At 50.1% G+C, this 13,632-nt stretch overlaps 1 protein-coding gene across 2 annotated transcripts in view; it reads left to right on the forward strand.

The window, feature by feature from the left end:
- Positions 1-4,752, forward strand: part of LOC147702896 (neuropeptide Y receptor type 6-like) — a 411,642-nt gene extending 406,890 nt beyond the window's left edge. For both annotated transcript variants that reach the window (XM_086928842.1, XM_086928843.1), the window contains one exon: positions 2,278-4,752. In XM_086928842.1, the coding sequence (XP_086784968.1) occupies positions 2,457-3,575 (1,119 nt within the window). In that variant the 5' untranslated portion in view covers positions 2,278-2,456 and the 3' untranslated portion in view covers positions 3,576-4,752. The remainder of the gene's footprint in view (positions 1-2,277) is intronic.
- Positions 4,753-13,632: the final 8,880 nt, after the last annotated feature.

Raw genomic sequence — 13,632 nt, forward strand, 5'->3', positions numbered from 1 at the left:
AGATGGCGTCGTCGGTGAGACCAGGGTCGTGGTGCAAGATGGAGTTGATGCTCATTACGGTGCTAGCAGGTCAGGGTGCAAGCAGCCGTGTTGTTGTTGCTGAAGCGCTGTCGTCGGCTGATGAGCTAGAGTCGGTGACGCCGGCATCAGTAGGCCAAGGCTGCGGTGTGGAATGAGGGCGGTGCGTCGTGTAACTCACAAGCGGTGCCCCTGAACCACGGTGCAGGCAGAGGCATCAATTCCGGTGGGAAGTGGCAGCGTCAGGAAGGCCACAGCGTCGTCGTGTAGCAAGGCGGTGCAGAATGCGGTGTCCACAGGCCGCGGTGCGAACAGCGGCTCCATGGCGGCGTCAACAGCTGTCGTCGGTGAGACCAGGGTCTCGGTGCAGCATTGCGGCAGTGCCCTCTGTGTGCCAAAGCTTCGGCGTGAAGCGAGGCGGTGTGGAGTGCGGTGCCCGGAGGTCGCGGTGCAAGCAGCGGCTCGGTGATGGTGTCAGCAGGCGTCGTTCGTGAGACCAGGGTCAAAGAGATGGGGTGGCGGCTGTGCCCTCTGCGGTGCCTTCAGGACACGGGTTTGGCAGGGTCGTCGTTGACGTTGTCAAGGGGCATTCTTTGGGTTGCAGCACAAAACACAGTCCCAAGTGCTGCAGGTCGAAGAACCTGAATCCTTTGCTGTTCCTTAGACTTCGTGAACAGGGGGCAAGCTCTACCTCAAGTCCTTGGAGAGTCTCACCATTTTGGTTACAGAAAGTCCAGTCCAGGCCTTTCACTATCCAAGACAGCCACTGCAGGTCAGCCCAGCAGGGCGGCGGGGCTCTGTCTAATGACGCCCTCTCAAGCGCTTCTTCTTGGCAGTCTTCTTGATCCAGATGAGTTAAAAATTCAGGGGTCTGGGACCCAGCATTTGTATCCAAAAATCCTTGATCTTTCAGGCAGACAGTGTTGTGTCCGGCCGGAACCAGTTGGACCGTCTTTGGCGTGAATTTCTGGTGGGAGGTGGAGACGGCTTTGTCAGAGGCAGGCCAGGTCCTTTGAGGTGCAAGGAGATTCTCTCCTTCTTCCCCCACCGTAACCCAGGTCTGTTGAGCCCTTTCCTGACCTACCTAGACTATCCGGAGCCACCCTGCTCCCCCCAGCCATCTGTCATTTCAAGAACCAGACAGGCAATCCACATTCCAGCAGAGGCACACGGAAGACAGAGCAAAATAATACCCACTTTCTAAAAGTGGCCTTTATGAACTTAGAATGAAAAGGGCACCCTTGCTAAAGGCTGCGTCTTTAGACGCTGAGTTCAGGCATACCAAACTTCATTCACTTATACCTTTTTCGGGCTACGTATGTGGGTGGCACAATCCGTGCTGCAGGCCCACGAGCAGTGGCGGGCTCACAAACCCCACTCTCGCAGTCCCTGTTACTGGGGGCTGACAAGTGAATTGCACATCCTATCATAACTCCATTTAGCACAGGAGCACCAGCGCTTTACCACTGATCAGCAGTGCAAAAAGCGCGCAGAAATGTTATACCAGCAAAAACAGAGTCAACACCGGGAGGACAGAAAGCAAAAACTCGGAGGAAACACGACATAGCGTTTCAGGCAGAGTACTGCTTATAATTTCACTTTGTTGAGTATTTTTTTTAGGGAAATATACAAACATTAATTCTGGTAAAGTAATGCCTAAGAGTTCTGTGATTACTTCCACTAGGAAAACCTGTAGAGAATATTGTATATAGATAGGCTCACTTTGCACATAAATACGGCAGTATGGACAATATTATTTATTAACAATAAGGATTGGTTGGCAATGAGTTCCTTTAATCGCCCCATGCAATTCGTTTGACTTGGGCCCTCTGTAAGAATCCAGCTGTGCCTGGAGTTAAATGTATTTAATTCTTGAACATTAATAAATGCTTTTATCCTGTGATATCATTTCCACGTTTGCAAACAGTAAACTGAATAACAGCAGTAACCAACCAAAGTGGTTCGCTCATTGTGCTATTTTCAATCGATTAACATTCTTATGTTTGGACACTTTTGATTGGGTAGTTCACTTCTATCAACAAAGTAGGCTCTAGTTCTCTCACTCACCCTTACCCTGTCCTGCAGGATGCTCATGTTCTGTTTCCTGAAGTTTATCTACACAGTCCAGCAGTGCCTCTTCATAATATTGAATTGCAGGGCAAATATTGAACAGCGTTCACTGTGTCTCCGCGGGGGTTGTTGTTAAAATTAGTGATAGGGTGGCATTGCCCTTTACTGAACTTCTGTGTTCTTTTTCAGGATTCTGTGATACTTGTTATTTGAAAGAGCCGAATACCATGAAAAGTGGAAATCACAAGAAGAATGCATCCTAATGAACACGTCCACACGCGTCTGCAGCAAAGAAACCTTTGACAAAGCAAGCTTCAGAAAGGATTGCCGCTGATTTGCGTGGGTAGTTTCAAGAGCCTCGAAGTAAGATGGCTGAGCCTGTGCCTCGGCACGGCGGGGCTCTGTCTAATGCCGCCCTCTCAAGCAGCAGCAAGCCGCCCTTCCATGACTTTGATTGCCAGCCTTATGTTCCAGTTTATATCCTGCTGATTATTGCCTACAGTATAGTGACTCTTGTAGGACTTTTTGGAAACCTTTGCCTGGTAATCATTGTAAAGAAGCAGAAAGAAGCCCAGAATGTCACCAACATTTTGATTGCTAACCTCTCCTTGTCTGACATCTTGATTTGCTTCATGTGCATTCCTTTCACAGTGGCCTACACCTTGATGGATTATTGGATCTTTGGTGAGGCCATATGTAAGGTCAGCTCCTTTGCTCAAAGTGTCTCTGTCTCTGTGTCCATTTTCTCGCTGGTGTTAATTGCTGTTGAAAGGTATCAGCTGATTGTGAACCCGCGTGGCTGGAAGCCGGGTGTCTCGCATGCATACTGGGGCATCCTCTTCGTTTGGCTCTTCTCTGTGGTCATCTCCATCCCATTTTTCATCTTCCACCAAATCACAGACGAGCCATTCAAAAACATCTCGCTGCACAATGATTTGTACAAGGGTAAGGTGGCCTGCATGGAGATCTGGCCTTCGGTAACCAAGCGACTTGTTTTCACCACATGTCTGCTGGTTTTCCAATACTGTGTGCCACTCGGCTTCATTTTCATCTGTTATTTGAGAATTTTTGTGTGTCTCAGGAAAAGGAATGGCAAGGGGGATAGGCTGAAGGAGAAGGAGAGCAGGCTGAGCGATAGCAAGAGGATCAACATGATGCTCGTCTCCATTGTGGTCACCTTTGCGGCTTGTTGGCTGCCCCTGACTATCTTCAACGTGGTGTTCGATTGGCACCACGAAGCCTTGATGAGCTGCCACCATGATCTAATGTTTACATTGTGTCACCTGGTGGCCATGATTTCCACTTGTATCAATCCCATCTTCTATGGGTTTCTGAATAAGAATTTTCAGAAAGATTTACTAGTCGTCATCCGCCACTGCAAGTGCACAGCACCCCTAGACGAATGTGAGAATATTGCCCTGTCCACCATGCACACTGACGTATCAAAGGGATCTCTGAAGTTAAACAACACACCAGCCAACATCTAATGCTGCCCATCCTCTGAATACCCACAAAAGTGTGTTTCCTCCACTGTTTTTAGATATGTGCTTTTGTGATGTTGTCCAGGTAACCATAGGCTCCGTGTGTAATGCTGGCGAATGGTAGTTTGATATCTGTAGGTCCTGGGTTGACCAATAGAAATTGAAGATCCACAGCCACAATACAACTTTAACCACACACAAGCTGTGCCTGTATGTGTTTGAGGCGTATCTCGTGTGTGTGACCCAGTGCACTAGTGGGGTAGTAAAGGGGTCATGGCTCCTAATGCATGGAAGCAAAATGGGGCCCCATGGCTCTGTACCATACACAGGGGCATGATTATCCTCCCAGGGACACTTGCCAAAAATGTAAACTGGCAACCGACAGCACCTCCCACCCTTAGGCCCCACCCCCACCTCTGTGGGCCCAGGCTACACCACTGATATCAATGCTCCTTCGGCCACCTGAAGTGGAGCACAAACAGGTGTAGCAGAAACAGCAGCCTTCTATATCAAAGAAAAAAGAAATACATAGAAAATATCATGAAGGGTATTCCCAGCGTTAACTTGAAAAGTTAGCTTAATAGTACAATCCAAGACTTATTAATGTAAAAGACAAGACACCAAGAAACCAGGCCAGGGATTGTCCTATCAGAGCAATTGCCAGCATTGGGGGGAAACAATTGTATGAAAAGGAGTGTCTGTGCAGACAGGTGGCTTGCCTGGGAGCGGGCAGGTCTGGGACCATACGAGGAATGAAGTATCTGTATGAACCAATTACATTACAAATTGTTAAAATATGTTTGTGATATCGTTTCCTAACCATGCCGCATTTATCATAATTCGCATTTGTTTCACAACTGTAGGGAGGATTAAAATTATGTGTGCTCAAATAATTTTCAGACATATGTTAGTCCATGCCATTGTTTATGACTGCTGCCTAACAGATATGTAACTCAGAAACACATTAACACGCTGTGTACGTGGTGTTTACAAAAAGTGTCCTGAATCTGAATCTTGAGCAAGGGTTATTTTAATAAGGAGGTATGCTCGAGAACCCCGGGAACCCTAAAAGTGCTGTTGTGACCTGAGATGTTAATTCTGTACAACATACCATTGTAATGAACCTTTACCAGACCAGATGTATTGTCTATGTTATGAAACGTTTAAATAAAGTTAAAGAAGGTAATTTTTCTAGGTTTTTTGATCACAGCTGGATACTAGTTCTCTTTGCATCTCAAGCATCTCAAGCATGACACATGTGAATTATAGGGTTCACGAGATATTTGGCTCGAATGACTGAAAGACAAAATTAGTATTTAGATGGAAGGGTATTTACAGTGATGGTGTTCTCTTCCATGGGCCACCGATCAGAAACACCTAAATTCATACTTTCTTTCCTGGGTGCCTCTTTCTAACCTTACCCCTCTGCTTTACATTTTCAGAATCACGCTTTTAAAAAAAAATCTCCTAGTAACTTACCTACCATTTCAGAAATGCATTTGGAATTATCTCTTTGTAAATTGCCCAGATAACAGGTTTACAAATTGAAGGATGCAAAATGTAGCTCTGTAGAAGTCTCCCTGCTTTATTAACAGATATAAAGATTGTTAATCCAGCTTCGGCCAGATGATGGGCTCTCTTTGGTGGTGCGGAGAGGCGCTGTCTAGCCACAGATTTTAGAATCCGCCATGCAATAGCAGCTGGGAGGACTTGAGGGCAATTCCGTTTGTCTATTTCCTAAAGGTAGACACCCAAAGCAGGGCTCCATTTCGAAGAAATAACATTGGCATATCTAATGTCCTCCAAATAGAATATGTGATGTAACAACGCGATCAAAATGATCGCTGTATGTTACATCGCAGTTTTTACAACGCAAGTCATTACACCGACTTGCGCTGGAGGGCGCTGGACTTAGGAGTAGTAAGATTTACTATTCCAACACCAGTCTATGTACAGTAGGGAAGGTGTTGGAATATTAAATCTTACTATTCCTTAGGTTATAGCGCCATCCAGCGCTAGTCAATGTAATGACTTGCGTTGTAACTGCATCGCAGTGTCCTCACCGCAATGTAAAGGATGTTTCCCTTCCAAATACTGGGAACATTAGTGGGGGTTTATTAGCTGAGACTGCCAAGGAACAGGATACAAATGCACCCATGAAAGTGGCATGGGAGGAGCCAGCCAAAGCAGGCTAGCTTCAGTGACGCCATATCCATTAGTGTTGGATCTGCAACAAGGGTTTTCCTAATACAGCCACCGTCAGTCATTGGAGAACATCACACTCCACATCCACTAATATGGGTGGGAAGGTAAAAAGACCCTTTTCTTTATACAACCCTCACTCACTCTGGTAGTGACATGCTTATTTATCAGGTTCACCCCACTTCTAAAGGTCAGGGTGGGCTCTTATGTAGAATGGGTGTATCGGGGTGTAACTTTAAAGATAAAATTCCTCACCCACTTCAAATGTGTCCTTTATTACTGGGGTGGGAGGCAAGATTAAAACATTGTATATAGGGCTATTGAGCAGCGGCAACCATCGAGTTGAAGCACGGAGCACGGAGCGAAGGAGGTCGACGGCTAACGGCTGATGGGTGTTCCGGCGAATTTGGCGAATTTGGCCTGAATTTGGCCGGTGCTGTGTCGCGGTGGGGAAGCACAGAGAGAGGCAGAGAGTGCCGACCCTGAACACCCTTCTCGCCCCGACCCCCCGACCTCACACGGCAAGCGGCCCTGGCTCTGATACCGACTGATTGACAATTAAGAGGCAGGAGCCGAGCCGTGCCGGGGAAGTAAGCGGTGGCCTCAGCACTGATAGACCCGCCCTTCCCGCTGAAAGCTCGACTAACAGAGCGCAGGGGAGGAGAAGGGGCGAGCGACTGGCAAGGGTGTGCCGGTGCGCCGAACGCGATCCGATCGTGATCCCAGTGAGACCCCAGTGAGACCCCAGCTGTTCACCCTGCAGGTGCGGCGGGGATGAGGAGGGAGAAGGCGGAATCAAAGCGGAGGTGAAGTGCGGTGGCAGAGGCATTGTATCTTCTGGTGCTGGTGTTGAGCTGTTGAGGAGGAAGCGAGCAGCGAGGGTGATCTTAGACCCTAGAGCCTCGAACCTCGACCCTCCAACCTAGAACCTCGAGTTCTGAGCCCCTCCAGGAGCCCTCTAGGAGCCCTCCCCCCTGGAATAAATCGTAACTGGAGTAACTAGATTAGGAATTATTGGAACAGCCCCAAGAGGCGAATGAGCGTGGAGAGCCCTGAAGAAGGTGATCCAACCATCTATCATCACCGAAACGTACGTAGGCCGTACATTCTAAAAAGACCTGGGCAATGTACTGCTGATTGGTCAACAATGTATAGATCTATTAAGGACTAACTGGTGAAACCCCTAATTCCATGTATCAACAGTGAGCCACCAGAGATACTTTCGGGTCATTGTCCATGTAAAGTTTTTGTTTCCATGTGTATATGTACTTTTATATAATAAATAGAGAATAGAGATGTATGTAAGGTATGTGTGAGAGTGTGTATGTTAGCAAGGTATTAGATATTGTTAGGGGAATACTGTTTCAACTGTCCTTTTTGAAATTTATAAAATTCTTTTTGAATGTCCATCAACTCTTGATTATGTTGTCTTGTGATAAAATAAATTGTATGTATGTATAAATATCTAAAAAGCAAAATCTAAAAAAAGACAAAAGAAATAAAATAAAATAATGTCTTTGTAATAATCATAAGTCTATGTTTCTGTCTATAGCATCCTTCCTTATGAAAATATTTTTGGATTATTCCTTGTGACAAAGCAATATAGGTCTTATCAGAGGTACTCTTTATGCTTAGTTTATTCCTCTCTCCCCCCTCTGGACCTAAAATCAATTGGGAGAACTCTTCCTTCTAGACATGGGAAACTGACCCTTTTTTGTTACAAGGGTACAAAGGATACTATGTGCCTGCAATTAGGTATTCCAAATTTGGTCGTCCATGCGGACGCTTGGCAACATTTATTTTGATTGATTTGCGAATTGAACATGAACAGTTGATTACCAATAATAAGAACATTCAAGCAGTCAAGTTAAAATATCTAATAAAGGAGGAAAAAAATATGAAAACGTTAATATTAATTAATATATTTATCCCACCAAATTGCAAATCGAGGAAGAATATAAGTGTCGCTCTAACAGAATTTTCATTGGAACAAATAATAGTTGACCCGACTGTTAACTTTATCGTTACAGGTGACTTTAATATAAACCTACTAATACAACTAACGCGGGATGATTTTATACAGTCCCAAAATCACCAATGGTCAATCCCTGAACAAACGCTCGACATCGGAATAAATACTAAACATGATCCAATTGGAAAAAAATTATTGATGGATGTGGAAGCATTGGGATTAAGAGTATTAAATGGCTGGTTCTCAACAGACACACCCGCAGGTTGGTCTTTCCACACACAAAAATCTTAATCACGAATATATTTTACAATGATATCTATAAACGTTTTTTATAAAATCCTTTCCTATCGGTTAAACAAAGTGAAAGATAGTGACCATAGCCAACAAATAGTGGAATTGAAACTGGCATTTTCGAAACATCAAAATTATCTAACTACAAATGGCCAGATTGGTACTATCAACGATAGGAAACTTATATGGAAGACTGATAACAAAGATGACATGTAAAATAGGCACAAGAATTAATTAAAGATTGCTTTAAAGAACATATTATGCAGTCCGGAATCAAGCAGTGGGAACAATTCCCGCAGAACGTAGTTCAACCGAAGGAAGTTACTTCTGGTTGTAGGAAAACGCAACAGACTAAAACGGAAAAAGAGATAGTCATATTATTCTCCCATATGCAATCAAAAAAGTCTGGCGGTGGTGGTGGATGCAGTGGTGGTGGATGCGGTGGTGGTGGATGCGGTGGTGGTGGATGTGGTGGTGGTGGATGTGGCGGTGGATGTCATGGTGGATGTGGAGGTGGATGTGTTGGTGGATGTGGTGGTGGTGGTGGATGTGGTGGTGGTGGTGGATGTGATGGTGGATGTGGTGTTGATGGTGGATGTGGTGGTGGATGCAGTGGTGGTGGTAGTGGTGGATGGGGTGGTGGTTGTAGTGGATGTGGTGGTGGTGGGTGTGGTGGTGGTGGTGGATGCGGTGGTGGTGGATGCGGTGGTGGTGGATGCGGTGGTGGATGAGGTGGTGGATGAGGTGGTGGATGAGGTGGTGGATGAGGTGGTGGATGAGGTGGTGGATGTGGTGGTGGATGTGGTGGTGGATGTGGTGGTGGTGGATGCAGTGGTGGATGTGGTGGTGGTGGATGTGGTGGTGGTGGATGTGGTGGTGGTGGATGTGGTGGTGGTGGATGTGGTGGTGGTGGAAGTGGTGGTGGTGGAAGTGGTGGATGTGGTGGTGGATGTGGTGGTGTTGGGGGATGTGGTGGTGGATGCAGTGGTGAAGTGGTGAAGTGGTGGTGGATGTGGTGGATGTGGTGGTGGATGTGGCGGTGGATGTCATGGTGGATGTGATGGTGGATGTGATGGTGGATGTGGTGGTGGATGTGGTGGTGGATTTGATGATGGATGTGATGGTGGATGTGGTGGTGATGGTGGATGTGGTGGTGGATGTGGTGGTGGATGCGGTGGATATGGTGGTGGTGGATGTGGTGGATGCGGCGGTGGTGGTGGATGCGGTGGTGGTGGTAGTGGTGGATGGGGTGGTGGTTGTAGTGGATGTGGTGGTGGATGTAGTGGTGGTGGGTGTGGTGGTGGTGGGTGTGGTGGTGGTGGTGGATGCGGTGGTGGTGGTGGATGTGGTGGTGGTGGTGGTGGATGTGGTGGTGGATGTCATGGTGGATGTGGAGGTGATGGTGGATGTGTTGGTGGATGTGGTGGTGGATGTGGTGTTGATGGTGGATGTGGTGGTGGATGCGGTGGTGGTGGATGCGGTGGATGTGGTGATGGTGGATGTGGTGGTGGATGCGGTGGTGGTGGTGGTGGTGGATGGGGTGGTGGTGGTGGTGGATGCAGTGGTGGTAGATGTGGTAGTCGTGGATGGGGTGGTGGTTGTAGTGTATGTGGTGGTGGTGGATGCGGTGATGGTGGATGTGGTGGTGGTGGATGCGGTGGTGGTGGATGCGGTGGTGGTGGATGTGGTGGTGGCTGTGGCGGTGGATGTCATGGTGGATGTGGAGGTGATGGTGGATGTGTTGGTGGATGTGGTGGTGGTGGTGGATGTGGTGCTGGTGGTGGATGTGGTGTTGATGGTGGATGTGGTGGTGGATGCAGTGGTGGTGGATGCGGTGGTGGTAGTGGTGGATGGGTTGGTGGTTGTAGTGGATGTGGTGGTAGATGCAGTGGTGGTGGTAGTGGTGGATGGGGTGGTGGTTGTAGTGGATGTGGTGGTGGATGTAGTGGTGGTGGGTGTGGTGGTGGTGGTGGATGCGGTGGTGGTGGATGCGGTGGTGGTGGATGAGGTGGTGGATGAGGTGGTGGATGAGGTGGTGAATGAGGTGGTGGATGAGGTGGTGGATGAGGTGGTGGATGAGGTGGTGGATGTGGTGGTGGATGTGATGGTGGATGTGGTGGTGGTGGATGCAGTGGTGGATGTGGTGGTGGTGGAAGTGGTTAATGTGGTGGTGGATGTGGTGGTGGATGCGGTGGATGTGGTGGTGGTGGTGGATGTGGTGGTGGATGCGGTGGTGAAGTGGTGGTGAATGTGGTGGATGTGGTGGTGGATGTGGCGGAGGATGTCATGGTGGATGTGATGGTGGATGTGATGGTGGGTGTGGTGGTGATGGATGTGATGGTGGATGTGGTGGATGTGATGGTGGATGTGGTGGTGGTGGTGGATGTGGTGGTGGTGGTGGATGTGGTGGATGTGGATGTGGTGAAAGTGGTGGTGGATGTGGTGGTGGAAGTGATGGTGGTGGGTGTGGTGGATGCGGTGGTGGATGCGGTGGTGGATGTGGTGGTGGTGGATGCGGTGGTGGATGAGGTGGTGGATGAGGTGGTGGTGGATGCGGTGATGGATGTGGTGGTGGTGGTGGTGGATGTGGTGGTGGATGTGGTTGTGGTGGTGGTGGTGGATGTGGTGGTGGTGGTGGATGTGGTGGTGGATGCGGTGGTGGTGGATGTGGTGGAAGTGGTGTATGTGGTGGTGGATGTGGTGGTGGATGTCATGGTGGATGTGAAGGTGATGGATGTGATGGTGGATGTGGTGGATGTGATGGTGGATGTGGTGGTGATGGTGGATGTGGTGGTGATGTGGTGGATGTGGTGGTGGTGGATGTGGTGGTGGTGGATGTGGTGGTTGTGGATGTGGTGGTTGTGGATGTGGTGGTTGTGGTGGATGCGTTGGTGGATGCGTTGGTGGATGAGGTGGTGGATGAGGTGGTGGATGAGGTGGTGGATGAGGTGGTGGTGGATGCGGTGGTGGTGGATGCGGTGGTGGTGGATGCGGTGGTGGTGGATGCGGTGGTGGTGGATGAAGTGGTGGTGGTGGAAGTGGTGGATGTGGTGGTGGATGTGGTGGTGTTGGGGGATGTGGTGGTGGATGCAGTGGTGAAGTGGTGAAGTGGTGGTGGATGTGGTGGATGTGGTGGTGGATGTGGCGGTGGATGTCATGGTGGATGTGATGGTGGATGTGATGGTGGATGTGGTGGTGGATGTGGTGGTGGATTTGATGGTGGATGTGATGGTGGATGTGGTGGTGATGGTGGATGTGGTGGTGGATGTGGTGGTGGATGCGGTGGATATGGTGGTGGTGGATGTGGTGGATGCGGTAGTGGTGGTAGTGGTGGATGGGGTGGTGGTTGTAGTGGATGTGGTGGTGGATGTAGTGGTGGTGGGTGTGGTGGTGGTGGGTGTGGTGGTGGTGGTGGATGCGGTGGTGGTGGTGGATGTGGTGGTGGTGGTGGTGGATGTGGTGGTGGATGTCATGGTGGATGTGGAGGTGATGGTGGATGTGTTGGTGGATGTGGTGGTGGATGTGGTGTTGATGGTGGATGTGGTGGTGGATGCGGTGGTGGTGGATGCGGTGGATGTGGTGATGGTGGATGTGGTGGTGGATGCGGTGGTGGTGGTGGTGGTGGATGGGGTGGTGGTGGTGGTGGATGCAGTGGTGGTAGATGTGGTAGCGGTGGATGGGGTGGTGGTTGTAGTGTATGTGGTGGTGGTGGATGCGGTGGTGGTGGATGTGGTGGTGGTGGATGCGGTGGTGGTGGATGCGGTGGTGGTGGATGTGGTGGTGGCTGTGGCGGTGGATGTCATGGTGGATGTGGAGGTGATGGTGGATGTGTTGGTGGATGTGGTGGTGGTGGTGGATGTGGTGGTGGTGGTGGATGTGATGGTGGATGTGGTGTTGATGGTGGATGTGGTGGTGGATGCAGTGGTGGTGGATGCGGTGGTGGTAGTGGTGGATGGGTTGGTGGTTGTAGTGGATGTGGTGGTAGATGCGGTGGTGGTGGTAGTGGTGGATGGGGTGGTGGTTGTAGTGGATGTGGTGGTGGATGTAGTGGTGGTGGGTGTGGTGGTGGTGGTGGATGCGGTGGTGGTGGATGCGGTGGTGGTGGATGAGGTGGTGGATGAGGTGGTGGATGAGGTGGTGAATGAGGTGGTGGATGAGGTGGTGGATGAGGTGGTGGATGAGGTGGTGGATGTGGTGGTGGATGTGATGGTGGATGTGGTGGTGGTGGATGCAGTGGTGGATGTGGTGGTGGTGGAAGTGGTTAATGTGGTGGTGGATGTGGTGGTGGATGCGGTGGATGTGGTGGTGGTGGTGGATGTGGTGGTGGATGCGGTGGTGAAGTGGTGGTGAATGTGGTGGATGTGGTGGTGGATGTGGCGGTGGATGTCATGGTGGATGTGATGGTGGATGTGATGGTGGGTGTGGTGGTGATGGATGTGATGGTGGATGTGGTGGATGTGATGGTGGATGTGGTGGTGGTGGTGGATGTGGTGGTGGTGGTGGATGTGGTGGATGTGGATGTGGTGAAAGTGGTGGTGGATGTGGTGGTGAAAGTGATGGTGGTGGGTGTGGTGGATGCGGTGGTGGATGCGGTGGTGGATGTGGTGGTGGTGGATGCGGTGGTGGATGAGGTGGTGGATGAGGTGGTGGTGGATGCGGTGATGGATGTGGTGGTGGTGGTGGTGGATGTGGTGGTGGATGTGGTTGTGGTGGTGGTGGTGGATGTGGTTGTGGTGGTGGTGGTGGATGTGGTGGTGGTGGTGGATGTGGTGGTGGATGCGGTGGTGGTGGATGTGGTGGAAGTGGTGTATGTGGTGGTGGATGTGGTGGTGGATGTCATGGTGGATGTGAAGGTGATGGATGTGATGGTGGATGTGGTGGATGTGATGGTGGATGTGGTGGTGATGGTGGATGTGGTGGTGATGTGGTGGATGTGGTGGTGGTGGATGTGGTGGTTGTGGATGTGGTGGTTGTGGATGTGGTGGTTGTGGTGGATGCGTTGGTGGATGCGTTGGTGGATGAGGTGGTGGATGAGGTGGTGGATGAGGTGGTGGATGAGGTGGTGGTGGATGCGGTGGTGGTGGATGCGGTGGTGGTGGATGCGGTGGTGGTGGATGCGGTGGTGGTGGATGCAGTGGAAGTGGTGGATGTGGTGGGTGATGTGGTGGTGGATGCGGTGGATGTGGTGGTGGTGGATGCGGTGGTGAAGTGGTGGTGGATGTGGTGGTGGTGGATGTGGTGGTGGATTTGGTGTTGGTGGATGTCATGGTGGATGTGATGGTGGATGTGGTGGTGGATGTGGTGGTGGATGTGGTGGTGGATGTGGTGGTGGATGTGGATTTGATGGTGGATGTGATGGTGAATGTGGTGGTGATGGTGGATGTGGTGGTGGATGTGGTGGTGGTGGTGGATGTGGTGGATGCGGTGGTGGTGGTAGTGGTGGATGGGGTGGTGGTTGTAGTGGATGTGGTGGTGGTGGATGCGGTGGTGGTGGATGCGGTGGTGGTGGATGCGGTGGTGGTGGATGTGGTGGTGGTCGATGTGGCGGTGGATGTCATGGTGGATGTGGAGGTGATGGTGGATGTGGTGGTGGATGCG

Source organism: Lissotriton vulgaris, chromosome 7 (assembly GCF_964263255.1).
Source record: "Lissotriton vulgaris chromosome 7, aLisVul1.2, whole genome shotgun sequence".
NCBI lineage: Eukaryota > Metazoa > Chordata > Amphibia > Caudata > Salamandridae > Lissotriton > Lissotriton vulgaris.